The following is a 25,567-nucleotide window of genomic DNA, read 5'->3' on the forward strand; positions in this document are numbered from 1 at the left end:
AGAGTTTAGTAACAGGAAGAGCTATGGCAGTTGGGGTCTACCAAGTGCTTCTTGGCATCTACGGACCCCTAAAATACAGCTTCCTCCTTTTTCGCGGCAATCGTGCGTTTTAGGGTTTGATATCCTAATTCTGGGCCGCCCCACGTCCTAGACCGTGAGGCCACCTCTCAGGCTCCAAGCATCGTCACTCCTCACCACCTACTCCCGCACCCCCATCTCTCCAGCCCCTGGAGCATTTCGAGGGCCGAGATGGGTTGTCCTGCTTCAGCTCCCAGACCTGGTCAGTGCTCAGAAAACACCTGATTTAACTTGAGCTGTCGATCTTTTACGGCTCAGAGGGGGCCCCCTTCCTCCTCTCTAGATGCAGATGGATTTCCTTCCTCTCCCATCACCTTTGGCCCGCGAAAGACCCTACAGAAATTCCCACCATCGGTACCCAGCGGCTCCACCACCACGTGCACAAGACACCGTGCTGCACAGACTGGGCAAACCCCAGCATCTCAGAGGGGCCGGCGTGGGAGCCCCAGGGCCCAGCTGTGGACAGAGGCGTCCCGCTCACCCTAAGGTGACCCAGGGTGAGCAACAGCCCCGACGCGGCAATGAGACGCTCCGCCCAGGGTGTTGCTGTTCGTTCGCGACTGACCGGACGTCGTGGCCTTGGTTTCTGGACACGCGGTCATCAGTAGAGAGCCTGCCCCCCCGGACGGGGCTGGGACGCAGCACGACCGGCCCGGAGCGACCCAGGAGAGAGGAGGCCACTCCTCTCAACTCCCCAACAGGGAGAAAGCAAGCCCAGCAGCTCTGCCCTGCAATCCCAGGGCTGGGCTGGGCGATGGGGAGGCCGGAGGTGGCAATGTCCTTCCAGATGGCTCCGAGGGCAGTGAGGGCACTGGTCCCTCTGCTGGTCTCTCAGGGGTCAAGTGAAGGCCAGGGGCATGGGGGCACTGCCAGCACAGTGCCAGGAAGACCTCAGGCCCCTGTAGCACAGCTGGGCCTGGGCCCTGGGGCCACCTCGGGCTAGGACACTGCCTGAGGCCACCTGTAGGGGCAGAAGCCCAGCCATGCGTGCGCTGAAGGCTGCAAAGCCCGTCTTCTTCTGAGCCTGCCCAGGTCCCCTCTAGGTGACAGATGGCCACCAGCAGGGATCCAAGTCCGCAGAAAGAGTCTGGCCAGGTCAGGAGTCCCCAGGTGTCCTGACGTCCCCGAAGGAGCCACCCGCCCTCAGGGCAGGTAGAGCGCTACCACCACGTAGATGACCCAGCTGGTGGACACGAAGACCCCAAAAAGCAGGCTGAAGAGTACCAGCGAGCGGGCCTTGCGCGAGGCCTCCTCAGCCTGGGCCAGGTCCCCCCTGCCCAGGGCCGCACGAGTCTGCAACGAGATGGGGGGTGAGCGGACACAGAGTCCCCACTCCCTCCCGGAGGCACCATCGGGCCCGGCCCCAGTGCGCAGACTGGACAGCTGACCCCGTGAGGCGGTCAGGGGCCTTCCCAGCGACGGGGGTGGCGGCTGCCGGCTCCTGGGCTCTGGCCACGGGCCTGACCCAGATCCACACCCTCCGTCCCATTGCCTACAATCCTCACAACCACCCCGAGTTTGGTGTCATCGTTGTCCCCACTTTGAAGATGAGGAAACGAAGGCTCAGAGAGGTTAAGTGACCCACCCTAGGGCCACACAGCTGGTGGTGGAGCCAGAATTGACAGGCAGGCAGCAGCCTCCGGAGTCCCGCCTCTGAGCTGTCCTGAGAGCGTCTTTCTCCCCACAGTCCTGTCCTGCTTATGACGGGGGAGCTTGGCCATGGAGGGAGGTCAGCCTTGAGCAAAAGCCCCAGGGCCTTCCTACTCTGTCTAGTAGCAGGTCCTCACATTGGCATCATGCTAAGTCCCCAGGGTCTAACCTCTTGCCTGGCCATGGTCAGAAACAATCAGGAGGGAGGGACGGAGGAAGAAGAAAGAGTGTTATCGAGAGGGTGGGGGGGTGGATGGACGGAAGGACAGGGACAGGTGGTTGGATGAGTAGACAGATGGGTGCATTAATGGACGAACAGAGGGGTGGGTGGATGGATGAATAGATGGAGACTAGAGAGATGGTGGATGAATGGGTGGGCAGTGGCTGAACAGACAGACGGGTAGCTAGACAGATGGAGGTGGATGGGTAGAAGTGAGTGGATGGATGGATGGCAGTCTCCACCTGAGTAAACACAAGCCCCCACCGGATGGGCAGTTCCTTGGGCCTTAATCATCCACACCTTCAGTGTGAATTGTTTCCGTTGAATTTTCTAGGGCAGATCTTGAGTGACGGGGAGCAGAGACAGCCGAGGAGAGGGCGAGGACCGCACAGACAACTGGGCACTGATTTCCCAATCCTGCTCCCCTTCTCAGGGGGAAACACCAGGGGCCCAGTTGCTGGGGAAGGGGCTGTGTGGACCCCACCTGGGCCCTAGTGGCTGCAGGCTGGGAGGGCTGTACCGAGGACCGCCCCACGCCCACCTACCTCGTGGGAGTAGACGACGGCAATGAGCCCGGTGAGCAGGCAGCAGAAGAGGGTCACCAGCACGGACTCGACCATGTAGTCCTTGGGCAGGGGCCTGTGTTCCACCGTGGCCGGGGCTGGCACACCGGCCACGGCGCTGTTGTACTGTGAGGGCAGAGGCCACGGCGTGGTTAGGGAGCACGCAGCCTGCGACAGCTGTGGACCCGTCACTCCACCCACTGCCAAACCCCACCCAGTGATGCTGCGGGTCGCCCAGGGGTCAAGGCCCCCCTTCTGCCCGCTCCCTCGGCACCCCCAGCCTATCACTCAGCCCCCAGAAGTCTCAGGGTTCTGCCCTCTACAAAGTGCTCAGTCCAGGGTCCAGCCACCAGTGTCTCCATGTCCCCACTGGGTCCCCACCAGGAGGGACCTCGAAGCTATCCTCCACAGGCAGCCAGTGTTTTGTTTTTTCCTAAAAATCTAATCAAGTCATCTCCTACCAAAGGCCCTGGGGACCCTCACGGTGGATCCCACCTTCCTATCCTCCCCTCCCCACTAAGCTGAACCAACCACCGTCATTGCCAGAAGACACGGACCTTGGCCCCCTGCACGCCTGTACTGTGCCCTCCTTCTCTCCTCTGCCTCAACTCTCCTATTCATCCCGTAGAACCCAGCTCAAATGCTCCCACTGCTGGGAAGCCTCCCACTCCCGCCCAATCCCCAAGCTGAGGGAGCCCTTTCATACTGCTCCCCTGGGCACAGAAGCATCCCCCTGCCGGCCGCTTGTGGTGACCTCTCACCTCCTGTGCGCCAAAACTCTCCAGCCCAGGGAGGGAGGGACGGAGGGAGGGGCGTGGGGGGAGGAGGGAGGGGCGAGGGGACGAGGGAGGGGCGAGGGGGAGGAGGGAGGGGCGAGGGGGAGGAGGGAGGGGCGAGGGGGAGGAGGGGGGGGAGTGAACAGGGAGGGGGAGTGAACAGGGAGGGGGCGGCGCCCGCGGCCTGACTCACCACCGGGAAGGGAGCGAAGAGTGGCTGCGCAGTGGGCCCGGGGAAGAGCGGCGCGGGCGGGGGGTACAGGGCGGGGGCGGAGGGCGCGGGCGGGAAGAGCACGGGCTGCGGGAAGGGCGGCGGCGGGTAGAGCAGGTGCGTGGCCTTGGGGTCGGGCGGCGCGTAGGGCGGGGGCTCGCCCACGAAGCCGATGTTGGGGACCCCGCCGGCCGCCGCCTTGGGCGGCTGCCGGGCGTCGCCCGCGGCCTGGGCCTGGGCCTGGTCAGGGGTCGTCGCGGAGGCCTCGGCCGAGGGGTCGCCGGGGGTGCCCTCCGGCGCCGGGGCGCTGCCTCCGTCCGCGGCCGCTTCCTCGTTGGGCCCTCCGTCCTCCTCCAGGAGCTGCGGGCGGCGAGGGAGCTGCGGGAGCTCTGGGCGCGCGGCGCTCCCGGCGTCCTCGGGGCTGCCGCCCCCTTTCGCGTCCGCTCCTGGGAAGAAATGGCAGGGGTGGTGAGCCCCCAAGAGGCTGCTGGGCCAGGTGGGAGTCCTCCCCCCAAACCCCAGAACACAGCGCCTCCAAGGAGAAAGTCACAATGACCGTGCCCATCCTGACCCCTGGTGAACCCCGCACTCAGGCTTCTCCAAGCTGGGCCCTTGAATCTTTACCCAAAGTGCTACAATAGGACAAGAAAACTAAGGCTCAGAGAGGTGAGGTGCCTTCCTGGTGATCACACAGCCAGTACGTATGGCCGGCTGGGATGGAAGGCAGGCCTTGCCCACACCTGCCAGCCCCTCGTCCAGATTGCCCCTGCTGGGAGGTGGCCCTGTCCCCACAGTCCTGCTGCCGCAGCCGTTGGAACCCGGAAGAAGCTTCAGCCCAGGGCAGCCCCCTCATAGGCTGTGCTGAGACACCGTCCAATGGGGGCTGGTCTGAGGAGATTAGCTGAGCCAATCAGGTTCTCGGCTCTGGAGTGGTCGGCCCCCCAGCCAAGCGAGTGACTTCAAAGAGGCAGGAGGTCACTAAGGGCCAAGTGCCTTCTGAGGCAGAGAAGGAACAGAAACAGGAATGGGGTGGGGGAGGGGCAGGGAGATGCCAGGAGCAGTGGGCGGAGAGCAGCCCACCCAGCAGCTTGGAGGGCGCTCAGAGGCCCTCAGCTGCCCAGCTGCCTTCCCTCCCTGGTCCTGGCCTCCAGCATCCGTACCATAAACTCTGGAGGCACCCCAGCTGGTCCCAGCAACTCCTGAAGGTCCCCCTGCACCTCCTAAGAGCAGTTCTGACCAGCTGAGCACCTCTAGGCCTCAGGTAGGTCCTGGAGGAACAACCTGGAAGGGTCCTGGGGCAGACCCCCTGGACCTGGGGGGGCATTCAAGGACCCACAGCAGGGACAGACAGCCCAGGGCATGGCTTTGGAGGTTCATTTCCTAAGTGTCTTGAAGGGTTATAGAAGGCAGAGAATTAAGTAAATCAGACATGACAGTGACAGTGCTGCTGAGGGTGGAGAAGCCTTGCTGAAATCCCCCTCCCATCCTTCCCCCCACCTCCACCTCCCATACAGCTGGTGGGCGGAGTCAGAGGCTAGGGGTCCTTAGGGGAGAGACCCCCAATGGCAGGGAGTACTGAGCCCCTGAGAGCTCCCCACCCTCTTCCTCCAGCAGGCAGGGTCTCACTCAGGGCATCTCCTACACACCCATCTGGTGTTCGTGCCTCCACACCTCTACCCGTGCCGTTCCCTCTATTTCTCTACCCCTTGAACCCGGACTTGGCCACGTGACTTGCTTTGGCCAATGGCTCATTAACAAACATCTTGCACACAGAGGCTTTAAAAACCTACATCTCGGGCAGAAGACCTAAATAGACATTTCTCCAAAGAAGATATACAGACTGCCAACAAACACATGAAAGAATGCTCAACATCACTAATCATTAGAGAAATGCAAATCAAAACTACAATGAGATATCATCTCATGCCGGTCAGAATGGCCATCATCAAAAAATCTAGAAACAATAAATGCTGGAGAGGGTGTGGAGAAAAGGGAACACTCTTGCACTGCTGGTGGGAATGTGAATTGGTTCAGCCACTATGGAGAACAGTATGGAGGTTCCTTAAAAAACTACAAATAGAACTACCATATGACCCAGCAATCCCACTACTGGGCATATACCCTGAGAAAACCAAAATTCAAAAAGAGTCATGTACCAAAATGTTCATTGCAGCTCTATTTACAATAGCCTGGAGATGGAAACAACCTAAGTGCCCGTCATCGGATGAATGGATAAAGAAGATGTGGCACATATATACAATGGAATGTTACTCAGCCATAAAAAGAAACGAAATTGAGCTATTTGTAATGAGGCGGATAGACCTAGAGTCTGTCATACAGAGTGAAGTAAGTCAGAAAGAAAAAGACAAATGCCGTATGCTAACACATATATATGGAATTTAAGAAAAAAAATGTCATGAAGAACCTAGGGGTAAAGCAGGAATAAAGACGCAGACCTCCTAGAGAACGGACTTGAGGTTATGGGGAGGGGGAAGGGTGAGCTGTGACAGGGCGAGAGAGAGTCATGGGCATATACACACTAACAAACGTAGTAAGGTAGATAGCTGGTGGGAAGCAGCCGCATGGCACAGGGATATTGGCTCGGTGCTTTGTGACAGCCTGGAGGGGTGGGATAGGGAGGGTGGGAGGGAGGGAGACGCAACAGGGAAGACATATGGGAACATATGTTTATGTATGACTGATTCACTTTGTTATAAAGCAGAAACTAACACACCATTGTAAAGCAATTATACTCCAATAAAGATGTTAAAAAAAATTAAAAAAAAAAAAGAAGATGTGGCACATATATACAATGGAATATTACTCAGCCATAAAAAGAAACGAAATTGAGCTATTTGTAATGAGGTGGATAGACCTAGAGTCTGTCATACAGAGTGAAGTAAGTCAGAAAGAGAAAGACAAATACCGTATGCTAACACATATATATGGAATTTAAGAAAAAAATATGTCATGAAGAACCTAGGGGTAAGACAGGAATAAAGACACAGACCTACTGGAGAACGGACTTAAGGATATGGGGAGGGGGAAGGGTGAGCTGTGACAGGGCGAGAGAGAGGCATGGACACATATACACTGACAAACGTAAGGTAGATAGCTAGTGGGAAGCAGCCGCATGGCACAGGGATATCGGCTCGGTGCTTTGTGACCGCCTGGAGGGGTGGGATAGGGAGGGTGGGAGGGAGGGAGACGCAAGAGGGAAGAGATATGGGAACATATGTATATGTATAACTGATTCACTTTGTTAGAAAGCAGAAACCAACACACCATTGTAAAGCAATTATACCCCAATAAAGATGTTAAAAAAAATTAAAAAATAAAACTAAAAACCTACATCTCTCCACATTACCGGGGCTGGTGAGGGACGAGGAGTTTGTGCTTAATGGGGACAGAGCTTCAGTTTGCAATGATGAAAACATTCTGGAGGTGGACGGTGGTGATGGTTGCACAACAGCATTAATGTACTTAATGCCTCTGAACTGTACACTTATAAACGGTTAAAATGGTAAATCTTACATATATTTTACCAGCTTTTTAAAGCCTCTCTCTCCTGCTGATCACTACTAAAAACGCTAGACAAAATACAGAAGACACTACCCAGAGACCCTGAAAAGTGAACAAAAGCAAGCAGATCGTGGAGTGCAGTCAGAACGCAGAAGTGACCATAAAGGGGGTGAATTTCCCATTTTTTTCCTCTCATTTCCCTTGAAGCTCAAAGCTCCAGTCACAGAGCCACGTGGTAGAGCACCAGAATGAGCAGCTAAAACTCCACTGGAAACTCGGTCATTCTAGCCAGAGGAACCAGGAAAGGGCCCCTGCAGAGTGGAAATAGTGGGGAAATCCTAGAGAGGAAGTAGCTTCAGAGGGGGATCCCCTATGTGCACTGGGGTGACCAACGTATATCAGCTTGCCCAGGACTTCCCCGGGTTTACTACTGAAAATCTCGCATCCAGGCAAACCCCTTAGTCCCAGGCAAACTGGAATGGTTAGTCATCTTAGAATGGATCCACAAAAGTCTTAGACTCACCCCCAAGCTGCATGTGTAGGAGACAGACCTAGACCAGCATAAGAAAGACCTTAAATCTGGACCGCTAGGGCTTCCCTGGTGGCGCAGTCGTTGAGAATCTGCCTGCCAATGCAGGGGACACAGGTTCGAGCCCTGGTCTGGGAAGATCCCACATGCCATGGAGCAACTAGCCCTGTGAGCCACAATTACTGAGCCTGTGCATCTGGAGCCTGTGCCCCGCAACAAGAGAGGCTGCGACAGTGAGAGGCCTGCGCACCGTGATGAGGAGTGGCCCCCACTTGCCGCAACTAGAGAAAGCCCTTGCACAGAAACGAAGAGCCATAAATAAATAAATAAATAATTTTTTTAAAGGCAAAATTCCTTTTAAAAAAAAAAAACTGGACCACTAAAAAAGCCAGAAAACGATGAACAAAATGGCAATAAGTGCATACCTATCAATTACTTTAAATGTAAATGGACTAAATTCTCCAAAAGATAGAGTGGCTGAATGGATAAAAAGACAAGATCCATCTATATGCCGTCTACGGGAGATTCACTTCATATGTAAGCACACACACAGACTGAAAATGAAGGAACAGAAAAACATATTCAATGCAAAAGGAAGCCAAAAAGCCTGGGGTAGCTCTACTTATACAACAAAAAGAGACTATAAAACAAAGACTGTAATAAGAGACAAAGAAGAGCATTACAAAATGATAAAGGGGTCAAATCCAACAAGAAGATATAACATTAGTAAATATTTATGCAACCAACATAGGAGCACCTAAACATAAAAGCAAATAATAACAGACCTAAAGAAAGAAATTGACAGCAATACAATAATAGTGGACTTTAATACCCACCTCACATCAATGGAAAAATCATCCAAACAAAAAAGAAAAAATAAGGAAACAGCAACCTTAAAGGACATGTTAGACCAGATAAACTCAACAGATATATACAGAATATTCGATTCAAAAGAAACAACACACATTCTCATCAAGTGCACATGGAACATTCTCCAGGATAAATAATGGTAGGCCACAAAGTAAGCTTTATAAATTTAAGAAGATTGAAACCATATCAAGCATCTTTGCCAACCACAATTGTATGAAACCAGAAATCAATTACAAAAAGAAAACTGGAAAATTCACAAATATGGAGATTAAACAACATGCTACTGAACAACCAATGCGTCAAAGAAGAAATCAAAAGAGAAATTTTAAAAAATACCTTCAGGGACTTCCCTGATGGTGCAGTGGTTAGGAGTCCATCTGCCAATGTAGGGGACATGGGTTCAATCCCTGGTCTGGGAGGATCCCACATGCCACAGAGCAGCTGGGCCCATGCACCACAACTACTGAGCCCACACGCCACAACTGCTGAAGCCTGTGTGCTTAGAGCCCATGCTCTGCAACAAGAGAAGCCACAAGAGAGAGCCCGGGCACAGAAACGAAGAGTAGCCCCCACTCACCGCAACTAGAGAAGGCCTGCACACAGCAACGAAAACCCAGTGCAGCCAATAAATAAATAAATAAATAAATACCTCCAGACAAATGAAAATGGATAGAACATACCAAAACCTATGCAATGCATCAAAAGCAGTTCTAGGAGGAAAGTTCATAACAATAAATGCCTATACAACATCAGAAATCTCAAAAAAACACTCTATACCTCAAGGAACTAGAAAAAATGAAGCCCAAAGCTAGCAGAAGTTAGGAAATAACAAAGATCAGAGTGGAGATAAATAAAATAGAGATTAAAAAGACAATAGAAAATAGTAAAGAAACTAAGAGCTGGTTCTTTGAAAAGATAAAATGGACAAATCTTTAGTAGACTAAGAAAAAAAGAGAAGATTCAAATAAATAACATAAAAAATGAAAGAGGACACAATACCACCAATACCACAGAAATACAAAGGCTCATAAGAGACTACTATGAAAAATTACATGCCAACAAATTTGCCAACCTAGAAAACATAAATTCCTAGACACATACAATCTGCCAACACTGAATCATAAGAAAGAATATCTGAGCAGACTGATTACTAGGAGACTGAATCAGTAATCAAAAACCTCCCAGCAAACAGAAATCCAGGACCAGATGGCTACCAAACATTCAAAGAATTAATACCAATCCTCAAACTCTACCAAAAATGTAGAAGAGGCAGAAACACTTCCAAACACATTTTATGAAGCCAGCATTACCTTGATATCAAAACCAGAAAAGGATGCCACAAGAAAATTACAGACCAATATCCCTGATAAACATAGACATAAAAATCCTCAACAAAAAATATTAGCAAACAAAACTCAACAATACATTAAAAGAGTCATACATCATCATCAAATAGAATTTATTACAGAGATGCAAGGATGATTCAACAACTGCAAAAAAATCAATGTGGTATACCACATAAACAAAATGAAGAACAAACATCATATGATCATCTCAACAGATGTTGATAAAGCATGACAATTCAATATCTACATATGATAAAAACACTCAACAAAGTGGGTATAGCGGAAATGTACCTCAACATAATAATAAAGGTCACGTACGATAAGCTCACAGCCAATATCATATTAATGGTAAAAAAAAAAAAAAAACTGAAAAGCTTTTGCTTTAAGATCAGGAACAAGACAAGGGTGCTCACTCTCACCACTTTTATTCAACAGAGTATTGGAAGTCCTAGCCACAGCAATCAGACAAGAAAAAGAAATAGAAGGAATCCAAACTGGAAAAGAAGAAGTAAAACTGTCACTATTTTAGATGACATGATATTATATATAGAAAACCCTAAAAACTCCACGAAAAAACCTTTAGAATTAATAAATGAATTCAGTAAAGTTGCAGAATATGAATTCAATATACAAAACTCTGTTGCATTTCTATACACTAATAGCAAACTACAAGAGAAATTAAGAAAATAATCCCGTTATCAAATAGAATAAAATACCTATCAAATAGAATACTTAGGAATAAATTTAACCAAGCAGATGAAAGATCTGTACACTGAAAACAATAAGCCCTCAGTGAAAGAAATTGAAGAAGACAAATAAAAGATAGTCTGTGCTCATGGATTGGAAGAATTAATGTTGTTAAAATACCCATACTACCCAAAGCAATCTATAGGTTCAATGCAACTCCTATCAAAATTCCAACAGCATTTCTCACAGAAATAGGAGAAACAATCCTAAAATTTGTATGGAACCACAAAAGACCTCAAATAGCCAAAGCAATCTTGAGAAAGAAGAACAAAGCTGGAGGCATCATGCGCCCCAATTTCAAACTATATTACAAAGCTACACTAATCAAAACAGTGTGGTATTGGCATAAAAACAGATACACAGATGAATGTCAAAGAAAAAAAGCTCAGAAGTAAACCAACATATATATCATGAATTAATTTATGACAAAGGAGCCAAGAATACACAATGGGGAAAGGACAGTCTCTTCAATAAATGGTGTTGGGAAAATTGGACAGTCACATGCAAAAGAATGAAACTGGACCACTATCTTACACCATATCCCCAGATTAACTCAAAATGGTTTAAAGACTTGAGTGTAAGACCTGAAACCATAAAACTCCCAAAAGAAAACATAGGCAGTAAGCTTCTTGACATCAGTCTTGACAATGATTTTTTTAGATTTGAAGCCAAAAGCAAAGGCAACAAAAGCAAAAACACCCAAGTTGTGATTACATCAAACTAAAAAGTTTCTGCACAGCAAAGGAAACCATCAACAAAATGAATTGGCAACCTACTGAATGGGAGAAAATATTTGCAAATCATATATTTGACAACAGGTTGATATCTAAAGTATAAAAAAAACTCATAAAACTCAATAGCAAAAAATAAACCCACAATTAAAAATTGGGCAGAGGGGTCTTCCCTGGTGGTCCAGTGGTTAAGACTCCACGCTCCCAATGCAGGGAGCCCAGGTTCGATCCGTGGTCAAGGAACTAGATCCCACAAGCATGCTGCAACTAAGAGCCTGCATGCTGCAACTAAGATCCCGTGTGCCACGACTAAGACCTGGCACAGCCAAATAAATAAATAAATTTTTTTAAAAAACTGGACAGAGGATCTGAGCAGACATTTTTCCAAAGACATAAGGGGGGCCAACAGGTACATGAAGAGATGCTCAATCAGGGAAATGCAAATCAAAACCACAATATCACCCCACACCTGTTAGAATGGCTATCATCAAAAAGAAATAACAAGTATTGGTGAGGAGGTGGAAAAAATGGAATCCTTGTGCACTGTTGGTGGGGACATAAACTGGCATCACCACTACGGAAAACAGTGTGGAGATTCCTGAAAAAATTAAAAATAGAACTACTGTATGACCCAGCAATTCCACTTCTGGGTATTTATCTGAAGGAAACGAAAACACTAACTCAAAAAGCTATACGCACTCACACGTTCATTGCAGCATTATTTTCAATAGCTAAGATGTGGAAACAACCTAAGTGTCCACCGATGGATGAACAGATAAAGAAAATGGTATATATCTAGACACACACACAATAGAATATTATTCAGCAGAATGATATCTTGCTATTTGCAACAACAGGGATGGACCTCGAGAGCATTACGCTAAGTGAAATAGGTCAGACAGACAAAGACAAATACTGCATGATCTCACTTACATGTGAAATCTGAAAATAAAATTAAAAAATAAAAAACCTGAGTTCATGGATATAGAGAACAGATTGGTGGTTGCCTGAAGTGGGGATGGAGGTGGGCAAAATGAGTGAAGGGCGTCAAAAGGTACAAACTCAGTTATAAAATAAATAAGTCCTGGGGATGTAGTGTACAGCGTGGTGACTATAGTTAATAATACTGTATTGTTGGGACTTCGCTGGTGACGTGGTGGATAAGAATTTGCCTGCCAATGCAGGGGACACAGGTTCGATCCCTAGTCCAGGAAGATCCCACATGCCGTGGAGCAACTAAGCCCATGCGCCACCACTACTGAGCCTACACTCTAGAGCCCGTGAGCCACAACTACTGAGCCTGTGTGCCACAACTACTGAAGCCCACACGCCTAGAGCCCGTGCTCCACAACAAAGAGAGGCCACAGCAATGTCTCAGCCCGGACACTGCAACGAAGAGTAGCCCCCGCTCGCCACAACTAGAGAAAGCCTGCACGCAGCAACAAAGACCCAACGCAGCCAAAAAACAAAAAACCTTAAAAAAAAAATACTGTATTGCATATTTGAAAGTAGCTACAAGAGTGGTTCTTGAAAGTTCTCATCACAAGAAAACAATTTTTCTAACTATTATGGTGACAGATGTTAACTGGACTTATTGTGGTGATCATTACACAATATATACAAATATCAAATCATTACATTGTACACCTGATATTAATGTAATGTTATGGCAATTGTACCTCAATACAAAAACAGAAAACTGGACCAAGACTGGACATGCTACTCATACAAGGTGAAACGACTAGTGATCTGAAACTACCAAGGTTGATTGCCTACTGAAACAAAACGTATCAAGACTTTCCAGGGAATTATAACAGGACTGAGAACCTACACAACATAATATTCGCAACGTACAGCACACAATCCCCAAATCATTCACCATACAAAGAACTAGGCAAATGTGACCAGTCCCCAACGGAAAAGACAATCACATGTCCACCTGGAGATGACCTAGACGTTGGAATTATCAGAAAAAACGGCTGTTACAACTAGGCTCCATGAGGAAGATAAACACACTTGAGAAAAGCTCTCCATAAAGAATTAGAAAGTTTGATGGGAAAAAAAAGGAACCAACTGGAAATTTTCAACTAAAACACATAGTATCTGAATTTTTTTTAACATCTTTATTGGGGTATAATTGCTTTACACTGAAAATTTTTTTTTAATTCACTGATTGGTCTCAATATCAAAATGGAGGTGACAGGGGAAGAAAGTCAGTGAACTTGAAGAAGCACCAATCCAACAAACAGATTAAAGTGAAGGAAAAAAAAAAAAAGCATAGTGCCTCAGGGACCTGTGTGGTAACACAAGAAGGTCTTCACTCTATGTACCAGTCAAGTCCCAGGACAGATTTTAGGAAAAATATATTTGAAGTAATAATGGCTGCTAACTTCCTAAATGTGGTGAAAGACAAATTCATAAAACTCAGAAAATCCAGAACAGGCACTCTGTGGGAGCAAACCACCCAGATACATCACCATAAAACTTCTCAAAACCAAGGATAACAGCAAAGCCTTGAAAACAGGCAGAGAAAAATGACACGTTATATACAGGGGAACAACAATTTGAATTTCCATAGTCAAGAGACGACCGAGGTCAGAAAACAGTGGATCCACCCAGAAATCGATATCTAAAGGAAATGTCCTTCAAGGACTTCCCTGGTAGTCCAGTGGTTAAGACTCTGTGCTTCCAGAGCAGGGGAGGGCGGGTTTGACCCCTGGTTGGGGAATTAAGGTATCACGTGCCACAAGGCCCCAAAAAATAAAAATAAAATAAAACATAAAGGAAATGTCCTTCAGGAATAAAGGCATGTATTCATTTTCTATTGCTGTATAACAAATTATCATGAATATAGTGGCTTACAACACCCATCCACCTCACATCCATATAATGACTACAGTCAAAAAATAAATAAAACCGGGCTTCCCTGATGGCGCAGTGGTTGAGAGTCTGCCTGCCGATGCAGGGGACACGGGTTCGTGCCCCGGTCCGGGAGGATCCCACGTGCCGCGGAGCGGCTGGGCCCATGAGTCATGGCTGCTGAGCCTGTGCGTCCGGAGCCTGTGCTCCGCAACGGGAGAGGCCACAACAGTGAGAGGCCCGCGTACCGCAAAAATAAATAAATAAATAAATAGATAGATAAATAAATAAAACCCAGAGGCTAGGATGTGGAGAAATCAGAGCCCTTGTGCACTGTTAGTGGGAATGTAAAATGGTGCAGCCATATGGCAATTCCACAAAAAATTAGAAATAGAATATTTCCAGGGAATTCTCTGGCAGTCCAGTGGTTAGGACTCGGCCCTTTCACTGCTGTGGCCTGAGTTCAATCCCTGGTCGGGAAACTAAGATCCCACAAGCCTCATGGTGCGGCTAAATAAAAAAATAAATGTTTTAAATAAATAAAAATAGAATTTCCACATTAACCAATAATTCCACTTCTGGGTATATACCCAGAAGACCTGAAAGCAGGAGCTTTAAGAGATATTTATACACCCATGTTCATAGCAGCACCATTCACAAAAACGAAAAGGTGGCAGCAACCCAAGTGTCTAACGACAGATGAATGGATAAGCAAAGTGTGGTCTGTCCATACAATAGAATATTATTCAGCCTTTAAAAGGAAGGAAATTATGACAACAAGGAGGAAACTTAAGGACGTTACTCTAAGTGAAATAAGCCAGTGACAAAAAGCAAATATTGTATGATTCCACCGTCTGAGGTCCTTAGAGGTGTCAGACTCAGAGACAGACAGGGGAATGGTGGTTACCGGGAACTGGGATAGCGGCGGGGCGGGGGGGGAATGGAGACATTATTTAATGGGTAGAGAGTTTCAGCGTGGAAAGATGAAAGAACTTATGGAGATGGATGGTGGTGACGGTTACACAACGTAAATGCATTTACTACCACTGAACTGTACACTTAAAAATTGTTAGGATGATACATTTTATGGTATGTGTCTTTTACAACAATTTTCTTAATGGGGAAAAATTACCAAAATGCTCATGTACTAACTCACAGTTCTGTAGGTCAGAAGTCCAGGCTGACTGCACTCAGGGTCTTACCAGGCCAACATCAAGGTGTCAGTTGTAGTGGGCTCTTACCTGGAGCTCTAAGGAAGAATCTCTATGCAAGCCCATTCAGGTTGTTGGCAAATTCCAGTTCTGTGGGTCTGAGGTTCTCTGCTCCCAGAGGCTGCCCACCGTCCTTCCCATGTGACTATTTCGATCATTAAAGCCAGGGATGCACATCAGATCTCTCTCATGCTTCAGAATTCCCTGTCTTCCCTTCTACTACCAGGCAGAGAGATAGTTCTGCTTTTAAAGGGCTCGCCTGATTAGGTCAGGCCCACCCAGAAACACTCTCTGTATTTTAAGATCAACTGACTTGAGACTTTAATTCCATCTGTAAAATCCCTTCACAGCAGTACCTATACTAGTGTTTGACTGAATAACTAGGGAAGGGAAACCTGGGTGTCATCCTTAGAGCTCTGCCTACCACAGGTAAAATAAAGTCATCCTCAGATGAAAGAAAACTAAGAGAATTCCTTGCCAGAGAACTTCTGTTAACAGAAAGGCTAAAAGAAGTTCTTTGGGCTGAAAAGAAATAATACCAGAGGTAAACCTGAAACTTCAGAAATAAAGGAAGACCCACAGATGTATAATTATGGGGTGAATATAAAAGATAATTTTTTCCTCTTAAATCCTCTAATATATGCCAGTGGAAGGCCAAAATTATAACATTTTATGATGAGTTTGCAATGTGTACAGATGTATTACACATGAAAACTATAACACTTATTAAGCTTATAAATGGATGGGCATGAGGGTAGAGACCTCTAAGGTTACAAGGTTCTACATTTTACTGGAAGTGATACAATACTAACTCTAAGGAGACTATGAAAAGTTAGGTATGTATTTTAACCCCTAGAGCAACCACTAAAAAAATAACATGAAGCTATGCAGCCATAACAGCAAGAGATAAAATGGAATACTAGAAAATATTTAAGTCATTCCCAAAAAAGGTAGGGAGTGGGGCACAGCACAGGAGTGGAAGAGGTGGAAACCAGAGGAACAAAACAGAGGCAAAGAGAAAACAGTAATAAAATTATATACTTAAATGCAACCATATCAATAATTACTTTAAATGTTGATGGTCTAAACTTTGCAGTTAAAATGCAGAGATTGACATAATGAATAAAAACCGAGACTTACAAGCAACCTACAATAGATAAACTTTAAATATAAAGACACAGAGCTGAAAGTAAATGGGTGGAAAAAGATATGCCAAATAAACAGTAAGCAAAAAAGGCTGGAGTGGCTCTTTTAATATCAAATAAAATAGGCAAAGCCCGGGAGTCTAGAGCCCGTGCTCCGCAGCAAGAGAAGGCACCGCAATGAGAAGCCCACGCACCGCAACGAGGAGTAGCCCCCGCTCGCCGCAACTAGAGAAAGCCCGCGCGCGGCAACAGAGATCCAACACAGCCAAAAAAGAAAAAAAAAAGTCAGAGTTAAAGAAGATGTGGTACATATATATATGTATGTGTATATATATATGTATGTATGTGTAATACACACACACACACACAATGGAATACTACTCAACCAAAGAAGAGACAGAATGAAATAATGCCATTTGCTGCAACATGTATGGACCTAGAGATGATCATACTAAGTGAAGTAAGTCAGACAGAGAAAGACAAACATCAGATGATATTTCTTATATGCAGAATCTAAAATATTATACAAAGGAACTTATTTACAAAACAGAAACAGACACACACATAGAAAACAAACTTATGGTTACCAAAGGGGAAAGGGAGGAGGGAGGGATAAGTAAGGAGTTTGGGATTAGCAGATACAAACTATAATACTATATATAAAAGAGATAAACAAGATCCTACTGTACAGCACAGGGAACTATATTCAGTATCTTGTAATAACCTATAATTGAAAAGAATCTGGAAAAGGGTATACATATATATATATATCACTTTGCTGTACGCTTGAAACTAACACAATATTGTAATTTAACTATACTTCAATTTTTTTTTAATGGCTTAAAAAATTTAAAAACAGGGGATTCCCTGGCAGTCCAATGGTTAGGACTCCATGCTTTCACTGCCAAGGGCGCGGGTTGGATCCCTCGTTGGGGAACTAAGATCCCACAAGCCGCACAGCCAAAATTTTTTTTAAAAAGTACAAATTTCCAGTTATAAGATAAAATTATAATTATAAAAATATTTCCAGTTATAAGATGGGTACTAGAGATGTAACGTACAACATGATAAATTAACACTGCTGAATGTTATGTATGAAAGTTGTTAAGAGAGTCGATCCTGGGAGTTCTCATCACAAGGAAAAAATATCTGGGGAGTTCCCTGCCAAGGACACGGATTTGATCCCTGGTTGGGAAACTAAGATCCCACAAGCTGCACAGCACGGCCAAAAAAAAATAAAGGTTTAAAAAAATAAACAAAAAACTCTTTAAAGGATGAAAGAGTATTTTAGGTAGGAAGGATTTGGGGCTGACCACATAATTCTCGATTCCAAGCAGGTGAAAAAATATGTTATATATGATGGTGTGAGGAATGGAGGGATTAGTGGGGAAGACTTCTTTTTCCTTAAAATTCTTCTTAAAATGGACATGTGAGAATAATGTTCTCAGTGATTGTAACTATTTGAAGATTTCCAGAAGGTGTAATTCTAACTTTTCAAATATGACGTAGATTATCGAAGTTCAGTAAGAATTAGCATAAAATATTAGCATTATCGTAATATAAGAGGATGAAACACAGGACAGAGTATAATAAATTCATGTAATCCTTTTGAAATAACTGTAAAGAAGTTGGGGAAAGTTTTCTGTCTAAACAGAAAGTGTTCTAGCTGTTGTAAAGCACTAAATTCACTTTAAAAATATTAACCATGGGGCTTCCCTGGTGACGCAGTGGTTAAGAATCTGCCTGCCAATGCAGGGGACACGGGTTCAAGCCCTGGTCTGGGAAGGTCCCACATGCCGCGGAGCAACTAAGCCCGTGAGCCACAACTACTGAGCCTGCGCATCTGGAGCCTGTGCTCTGCAACGGGAGAGGCCGCGACAGTGAGAGGCCCGCGCACCGCGATAAAGAGTGGCCCCCGCTCGCCGCAACTGGAGAAAGCCCTTGCACAGAAACGAAGACCCAACACAGCCAAAAATAAATATAAATAAATTAATTTAAAAAAAATGGTCCACATCAAAAAAATCTTAAAAAAAAATATTAACCATGCACACTTATTAAAATAAATGCTTGGCTTTTAGAAAAAAATAAATAAAAAGGACGTTCTTTAAAAAAAAAAACAAAACTGGAGGACTTTACCTGATTTCAAGGCTTATTCTAAATCTACAATAAACGAGACAGTTCATATTAATGAAATGATAGACACATCCATCAATGTAGCACTAAAATAGCAGAGTATCAAAACAGACGCACATATCTATTTGGTCAGTTGATTTTTGCCAAATGGGGAAAGGAAAGTCTTTTTAATAACTGGTGTAAGAGCAACTGGCTATCTTTGTGGGAAAAAAGTGAATATTGACTCTTTCCTCACAACATACACAGAAATTAACTAAAATACATCATAAACCCAAATGTAACACCTAAAACTATAAAACTTCTGGAAAAAATATAGGAGAATATCTTTGTGACCTTAGACTGGATAAATAAATACTATGTATGACACCAAAAGCATGATTCATAAGAGAAAACAATGCATCTATTGGACTTCAAAATAAACTTTCTTCAAAAGACATCACTAAGAAATACAAAGTCACATCACAGAGTGGGAGAAAACATAACACATACATCAGACCAAGGAGTTGTATCAACACTGTATAAAGACCTCTTAAACTCAATACTAAGTCAAATATCCCAATAAGAAAGTGGACAAAATACTTGTCTACTTCACCAAAGCAGACACTCAGATGGCCAATAAGCACATAAAAAGATGCCCCGTGTCTTTAGTCCTCAGAAATGCCATGAAAATTAGAAATGCCAATTAAAACGAGATATCACTACACATCCATTAGAACGGCTAAAATTAAAAACAAAACCAACCGAGCTAACCTTGGCACGTTTGGTAAGGACGTAAACAAACGCTGCAAGTAGGAAAATAAAATAGTAAAAACCACTCTGGGAAACAGTCTGACAATTTCCTAAGAAGTTAAATATACGTATACCATAAGATTCGGCTATTCCACTCCTAGGTGTTTACTCAAGGGAAATAAAAATATAGAACCACACAAATTTGTATAGAAACTCTGTTTGCAGGAGACCCAAACTGGAAACAACCTCAAAAGTCCACAACCAGATGAATGGATAAGGCAGTTGTGCTGTATCCACACTGGAATGTGTCTGCAGAGGTGGCTCTATGCTCCCTGCCTCCTGACATGTAATTCTCTCCCCTTGAGTGTCCCGGACTGCATGACTTTTTTACTGCGTGACTTTTCTTTTTCTGGCCATGTTGCTCGGCTTGTGGGATCTCAGTTCCCCGACCAGGGATCAAACCCGCACCCTCGACAGTGAGAGTACAGAGCCCTAACACTGGACCCCCAGGGAGTTCCGTGCATGACTTCTAATGAAGAGACTATGGCAGCAGGTATGGGGTCACTTCTGAGATTAGGTGCTTTCTCTTTTAATATTTTATTTATTTATTCGTTTATTTATTTATTTTGGCTTCACCGGGTCTCAGTTGCCACATGCGGGATCTAGTTCCCCGACCAGGGATCGAACCCAGGCCCCCTGCGTTGGGAGTGTGGAGGCTTACCCACTGCACCACCAGGGAAGTCCCAAGATTGGGTTTTAAAAAGATCATGGCTTCCTGTCAATTGCTCTGTCTCTGGCAACTCCAGGAGGAAGTGAACCATGGTGGGAGGGGCCCACGTGACGCAACAGGACACTGAGGCCCTAGCCAACAACCCAGGAGGCACCGAAACCTGCCAACAACCAGGTGAGTGCGTTTGCAGGCAGCCTTTCAGCCTCTTCTGAGTCTTGAGGTGACTGCACCCCGGCTGATGACTTGGCTACAACTTCAGGAGAAACTCAAGCCACAGGCACCCAGCCCAGCCACACCAGGCTGTGCAGTAATAAATGGGGGCTGTTTAAAACCTAAGTGTTGAGGGTACAGATCTTCCTCAACTCACGATGGGGTTACCTCCTGAGAAACCCATCAAAAGTTGAAAATATTGGGCTTTCCTCCTGGCGCAGTGGTTAAGAATCCTCCTGCCAACGCAGGGGACGCCGGTTCGAGCCCTGGTCCGGGAAGATCCAACATGCTGCGGAGCAACTAAGCCCGTGCGCCACAACTACTGAGCCCTTGTGCCACAACTAATGAAGCCCAGACGCCTAGAGCCCGTGCTCCGCAACAAGAGAAGCCACCACAATGAGAAGCCCGCACACCACAACGGAGAGTAGCCCCCGCTCACCACAACTAGAGAAAGCCTGCACGCAGCAATGAAGACCCAACGCAGCCAAAAGGACGGACCTGGGCAGTACGGAGGCGGTGCACTGGGCCTGGCAGCAGCCGGGGGGAGGAGGGGAAGGGAGCTGACAAGAGCAACAGGGCAGATCAGATCTCTCTTCTCTCCCCTCTCAGTGCCCAGGGCAGAGCTGGCCTGGTGGATATGGGATGAGGTTCTTTTTGGCCATGCCACGCAGCATGCAGGATCTTAGTTCCCCGACCAGGGATTGAACCCGGGGCCCCAGCAGTGAAAGCACCAAGTCCTAAGCACTGGACCGCCAGGGAAGTCCCTGGGCTGAGGTTCTGGGTCATGATCAACGGCTGGAGCTCAGGGGCCAGACTGCCCGGGCTGCTTCCTCACCCTTAAAAGGGGAACATCACTACTTCTCGGGGTTATTGTTGGGATGAAATGAGTGTACGCATGTACAGTGCTTGGGCGCTCCGCTAACCCTGGCTACCGTCATCTGAGGTTAGGAAGCGGCTGGGAGATGAGAAACTGGAAGGGTGTTCCGGCCAGTTTGGGGAATCGGTAAGAAGTGGGGGAAACCAAAGCCAATGAGGAATGAGATCACACGTAACGTCAGCAAGGTTTGCGACTTCTGAGTTTGATCCAGAGAGCTGGGCTCTTCCAAGAGGACCTCCGTGGGGGGCTTCAGGGTTGCTGATCTATTGGAGAGTGGGTGTGGCCTAAATATCCCTGCGGGAGACACCAGGGCAGCTCCCAACCTCACCGACCCAGCCAAGGGCTGGAGTTTTCAAATAAGGCAGCAAGAACAAAAGGAACATTGTGGGGAAAATGAGACGTTGTGTTTGCCGTCTACGCTAGAGGGCCTTCCTCTAAGCCCAAGGGCCACTGGCTGACCTACTTATGAAGCTCTCAGCCAAAATCCACCACCCTTGGTACACAAAGCCCCCAGACCACCCTCTGAATGTGCAGCTAGGCAGAGGCACCCAGCCGCCAGCCATTCAATCCCACACGTTTCCACTGGGCAACTCCTGTGGACTAGTGTTCTAGGCTCAGAAATACAATTCTGGACGGACCGAGAGATGATCATACTGAGTGCAGTCAGTCAGACAGAGAAAGACAAACATTATGTGACATCACTTACAGGTGGCATCTAAAAAACTGATACAAATGAACTTGTTTACAAGACAGTAACAGACTCAGACATAGAAAACACATTTATGGTTACCAAAGGGGAATGGGATGGGGGATAAATTAGGAGCTTGGGATTAACAGCTACAAACTACTCTATATAAAATAGATAAACAACAAGGACCTACTGTAGAGCACAGGGAACTATATTCAATACCTTATAATAATCTATAATGGAAAAGAATCTGAAAAAGGATATATACATAACTGAATCACTTTGCTGTACACCTGAAACTAACACAACACTGGAAATCAACTATACTTCAAATCAACTATACTTTAAAAAAAAAAAAAAGAATTCTCTACACAAACCCCACAAAAATACCATGATTTCAGCAGGGTCAGGTGCCTGTGGGGCTGCTAAGTGGATGAAGCTTTGCCACTAAGATATCCGAGGGAATAGCAGTGATAGTGCTCGGAACTGCAGCTACCATTTTTAAGCATTTATCGGGTGCCAGGCCCTGAGGAACAGACATGACATCTGCATTAACCCTGAGCCAGCTTTGCCACCCTGTGAACCCTGGCTCTGCGACCTTAGAGACAAACTCTCCACGTCTCCCTTTCCTCATCTGTAAATGAGGATAATAATAGTAACCATCATTTAAAAATAATAACAGGGACTTCCCTGTGGCGCAGTAGTTAAGAATCCGCCTGCCAACGCAGGGGACACGGGTTCGAGCCCTGGACCGGGAAGATCCCACATGCCGCGGAGCAGCTAATCCCGTGCACCACAACTACTGAGCCTGCGCTCTAGAGCCCGCGAGCCACAACTGCTGAAGCCCGCGCGCCTAGAGCCGGTACTCCGCAGCAAGAGAAGCCACCGCAATAAGAAGCCTGCGCACCGCAACGAAGAGTAGCCCCCGCTCTAGCGAAAGCCCGCGGGCAGCAACTAAGACCCAAGGCAGCCAAAAATAAATTAATTAAAATAAAATAAGATAATAAAAATAGTAACAGTGGACACATGCTCAGGCTCTGTTCTGAGCTTCCTTACAGTAGCTCAGGTCAGCCTCAGGTGTGTCTTATTATCCCGTTTCACAGGTGAGAGAACTGAGGCTCCCAGCAGGTGAGAGAACTGAGGCTCCCAGCAGGTAACCTGAGCCTAGGAGGCGCTCCCTCGGTTGCTGGCACGGGAGTGCCCCGGGGAGACGCCGAGCCCCTGCCCCAGTTATCATAACAAAAACCGCAGCTACCCCGGCCGCCTGGGTAAATACCTGGCCCGATGACGCGGAGATAGGGCTGCAGAATAAATAAATTTGCTGGCGGGGCTGCCCGGCCATGGCCTCGGGTTCTCGGGTTCTCGACACCCGAGCCTCGGCGGGACATTCCAGCCGGAAAGGGGGGCCGGGAGCTTGGTGGGAGGTGCTCGAGGGCCCGGGGTGCTGGCGACAGATGAGTCAGGCGGGGCCGGTCCCCATTCGCAGCAGCAACCCCTCGGGAGCCCCTTGCACAAGAAATCTAGGTGCGCCCCGCCCCAGGTTCGCGGGGGCGGTGGGTCAGGCGGACTCCGCACCGCCCGCCGCTCCGGGTCCCGCCGCCGTCACCACCACCCCTGCCCGGCCAGCCTGGGACTCCCGAGGACAAGGCCGGGGTCTCAGTTCACCGCCCCCCGCCCCGCCCAGGGCTGGCTGCGCCGCGGGCCGCCGGAGTTGCCGGACTGAGCCTCCCCGCGCCCCGCACCCCGTCTGCCCAGCTACCTAGCACGCCCCCGGCCCCCGCCCCGCCTCTCTCGGTCCCCGATTCAGTCTGCGGGATCTCCTGCCGTCTCTTCCCGGCTCTCTCTCCCTCCCTGGCCCTGTCTCTGCTCCCCTTGCCAGGGTGGCCCCCTTCCCCGCTCCAAGGACTGCAGCCTAGCCCGTTCACCACCTTTGTCCGGTGAACAGTCATTAGAGGAAGGACGGGGCGTGGGGGAGGGAGAGGAACGTGCCCCCCACATCGCCACTGCCGGGCATCTGCTGCCCGCCCGAGGGCTGCCCCTCCCCGGCGGAGGGGGCTGCGGCCAAGGTGCCCGAACTCCCCGCAGCGGCCTCCGGGCCCCTCAGTTCCGGGTGGGAGAGAGAGGCGTCCCAGGGCAGGCCAGCCTCGGGGCCCGGGGCGGGGTCGCCCTCGCCTTCCCCGGAGGACGGGACCCCCGGGAGCGCGCACCGGGCCCGCCGCTCTTACCTGCGTCCATGGCGAGACCAGCTGGGCTGCACGCCTCCCGCGCCCGGCGCCTCCCGCCGCCGCCGTCGGGCCCGGCTCCGCTTTCGCGGGCGGCTCGGGTTTCCTGGTGCCGGCAGCGCGGCCGGTTAATCATTGACCGCCTGGATTGCCCGCGGCTGTGTCAACAGGCGGCTCCGCGCGCGCCCCGGCGCTGGGGCCCGAACCTGCGGGCGCCCGCCAGGCTGGCCGCCTCGGCAGGACCCGCGCCCGGCGGCCCCCCGGGGAGGAAGCCGAGTTGGAGGCGGGTGGGAGGAGGGAAGCAGCCCAGACCCAACTGGGAAAGGGCAGGGGGAGACTGGGGCAAGCCGGAGAGCACGGCTGGATGCATCTGTGGCCAGAAAAGGCCTTGGGGATCCGAGTTGCCGAATCCTCCCTTTTATTTTGCCCAGCAAGACAAGCCAGAAATACAGATTGTCATATGAAATCTCCTGGGTTTTAAAACAATGTGTGTGAGACTTCTAGTCCCTGAAACTTACCAGACTGGAGAACTCAAAGCAGGTCTCACTCCAAACACCGAGAAATGCTAGACTACGTAGGCAAGCCAGACGGCAATTTAAATTAATGGCGGAGCTCCCAAGATAGTACGGGAGTTCCCCAGGGACCAAGGAAGACAGCCTGGAGGGGATGGAGGCGGGTGCCGTCTGTGCATTGTGGTGGGTTAGTGGTCTCTTACGCTGTTCTAGGCTTAAGTTTTACACCCAGACGTGGACAGGAGATGAAACCTTGGGTCTGTGAAGCAGGGAGTTGGGATGAAAGCGATGAACACAAAATAAATCTGCCCATGGCTCACGGAGGAGACGAGGAAGCTGGTCTGGAGGAAACAAAGTCTCCCTGGGCATTATAACCACAGGCCTATTCCTCACATGGGTCTGGGGTTCAAGTTCAGCCCGTTGTTGTGGTCCAGAAACGCCGACTTTAAAAATTGACATTAAAAAAAAAAAGTGGCTGCAGGAAAGAGCGCTGGGATTTCTCCCAAGCAAAACTACTCTGGTGGGACAACCCCCATCCAAGATGACAAGATTCCCACAGAAAAAGCGCCCTAAACATACGGGCACAACCCCCAAAGGCAAAATGCACAGGCAAACAACTAACTCACCATGAGAGAGAGTCTCCAGGCAAGGAAGCAGGACTTGATTGTGGGGCAATCAGTATCCAACTGGGAAAGCAGAAACACCTGGAGTATTTAAAAGAAACGGGACATTTAACGCAGGGAGCTGGCTTTGGTGATGATGGAAGAGGCAAAAGCTAAGCCCGGAGAGAGTGAAACAACCCAGAGCTTAGCCCGAGGAGGGGGAGGATGTTCCACACCAGGGGCAGCAGGGTGGAAGGGGGCCACCCTGGGTGGGTGCAGGCAACAGGGGGGGTGCATTGTTTGAAGACAATAATAAAACTGGCTAAAAGCTGCTCTGCTTTTAATCACCATGGGACAGTAGTTCTAAACAATGTCAGTGACAAAATACTCCTCCCTGGAAAGAATA

The 25,567-nt window shown here is 48.1% G+C and overlaps 1 protein-coding gene across 1 annotated transcript; it reads right to left on the reverse strand.

Annotated features, from left to right (window-relative positions):
* Positions 1-1,091: 1,091 nt before the first annotated feature.
* PRRT1B (proline rich transmembrane protein 1B) lies at positions 1,092-24,183 on the reverse strand (the record flags this gene model as incomplete). Its single annotated transcript, XM_082656275.1, has 4 exons — positions 1,092-1,371; positions 2,494-2,637; positions 3,481-3,944; positions 24,051-24,183. 4 exons carry the CDS (start codon positions 24,181-24,183, stop codon positions 1,222-1,224), a joined length of 891 nt encoding a protein of 296 aa, XP_082512401.1. The 3' UTR covers positions 1,092-1,221.
* Positions 24,184-25,567: the final 1,384 nt, after the last annotated feature.

The sequence above is a fragment of the Grampus griseus genome (assembly GCF_964374135.1).
Source record: "Grampus griseus genome assembly, chromosome: 6".
Taxonomy (NCBI): domain Eukaryota; kingdom Metazoa; phylum Chordata; class Mammalia; order Artiodactyla; family Delphinidae; genus Grampus; species Grampus griseus.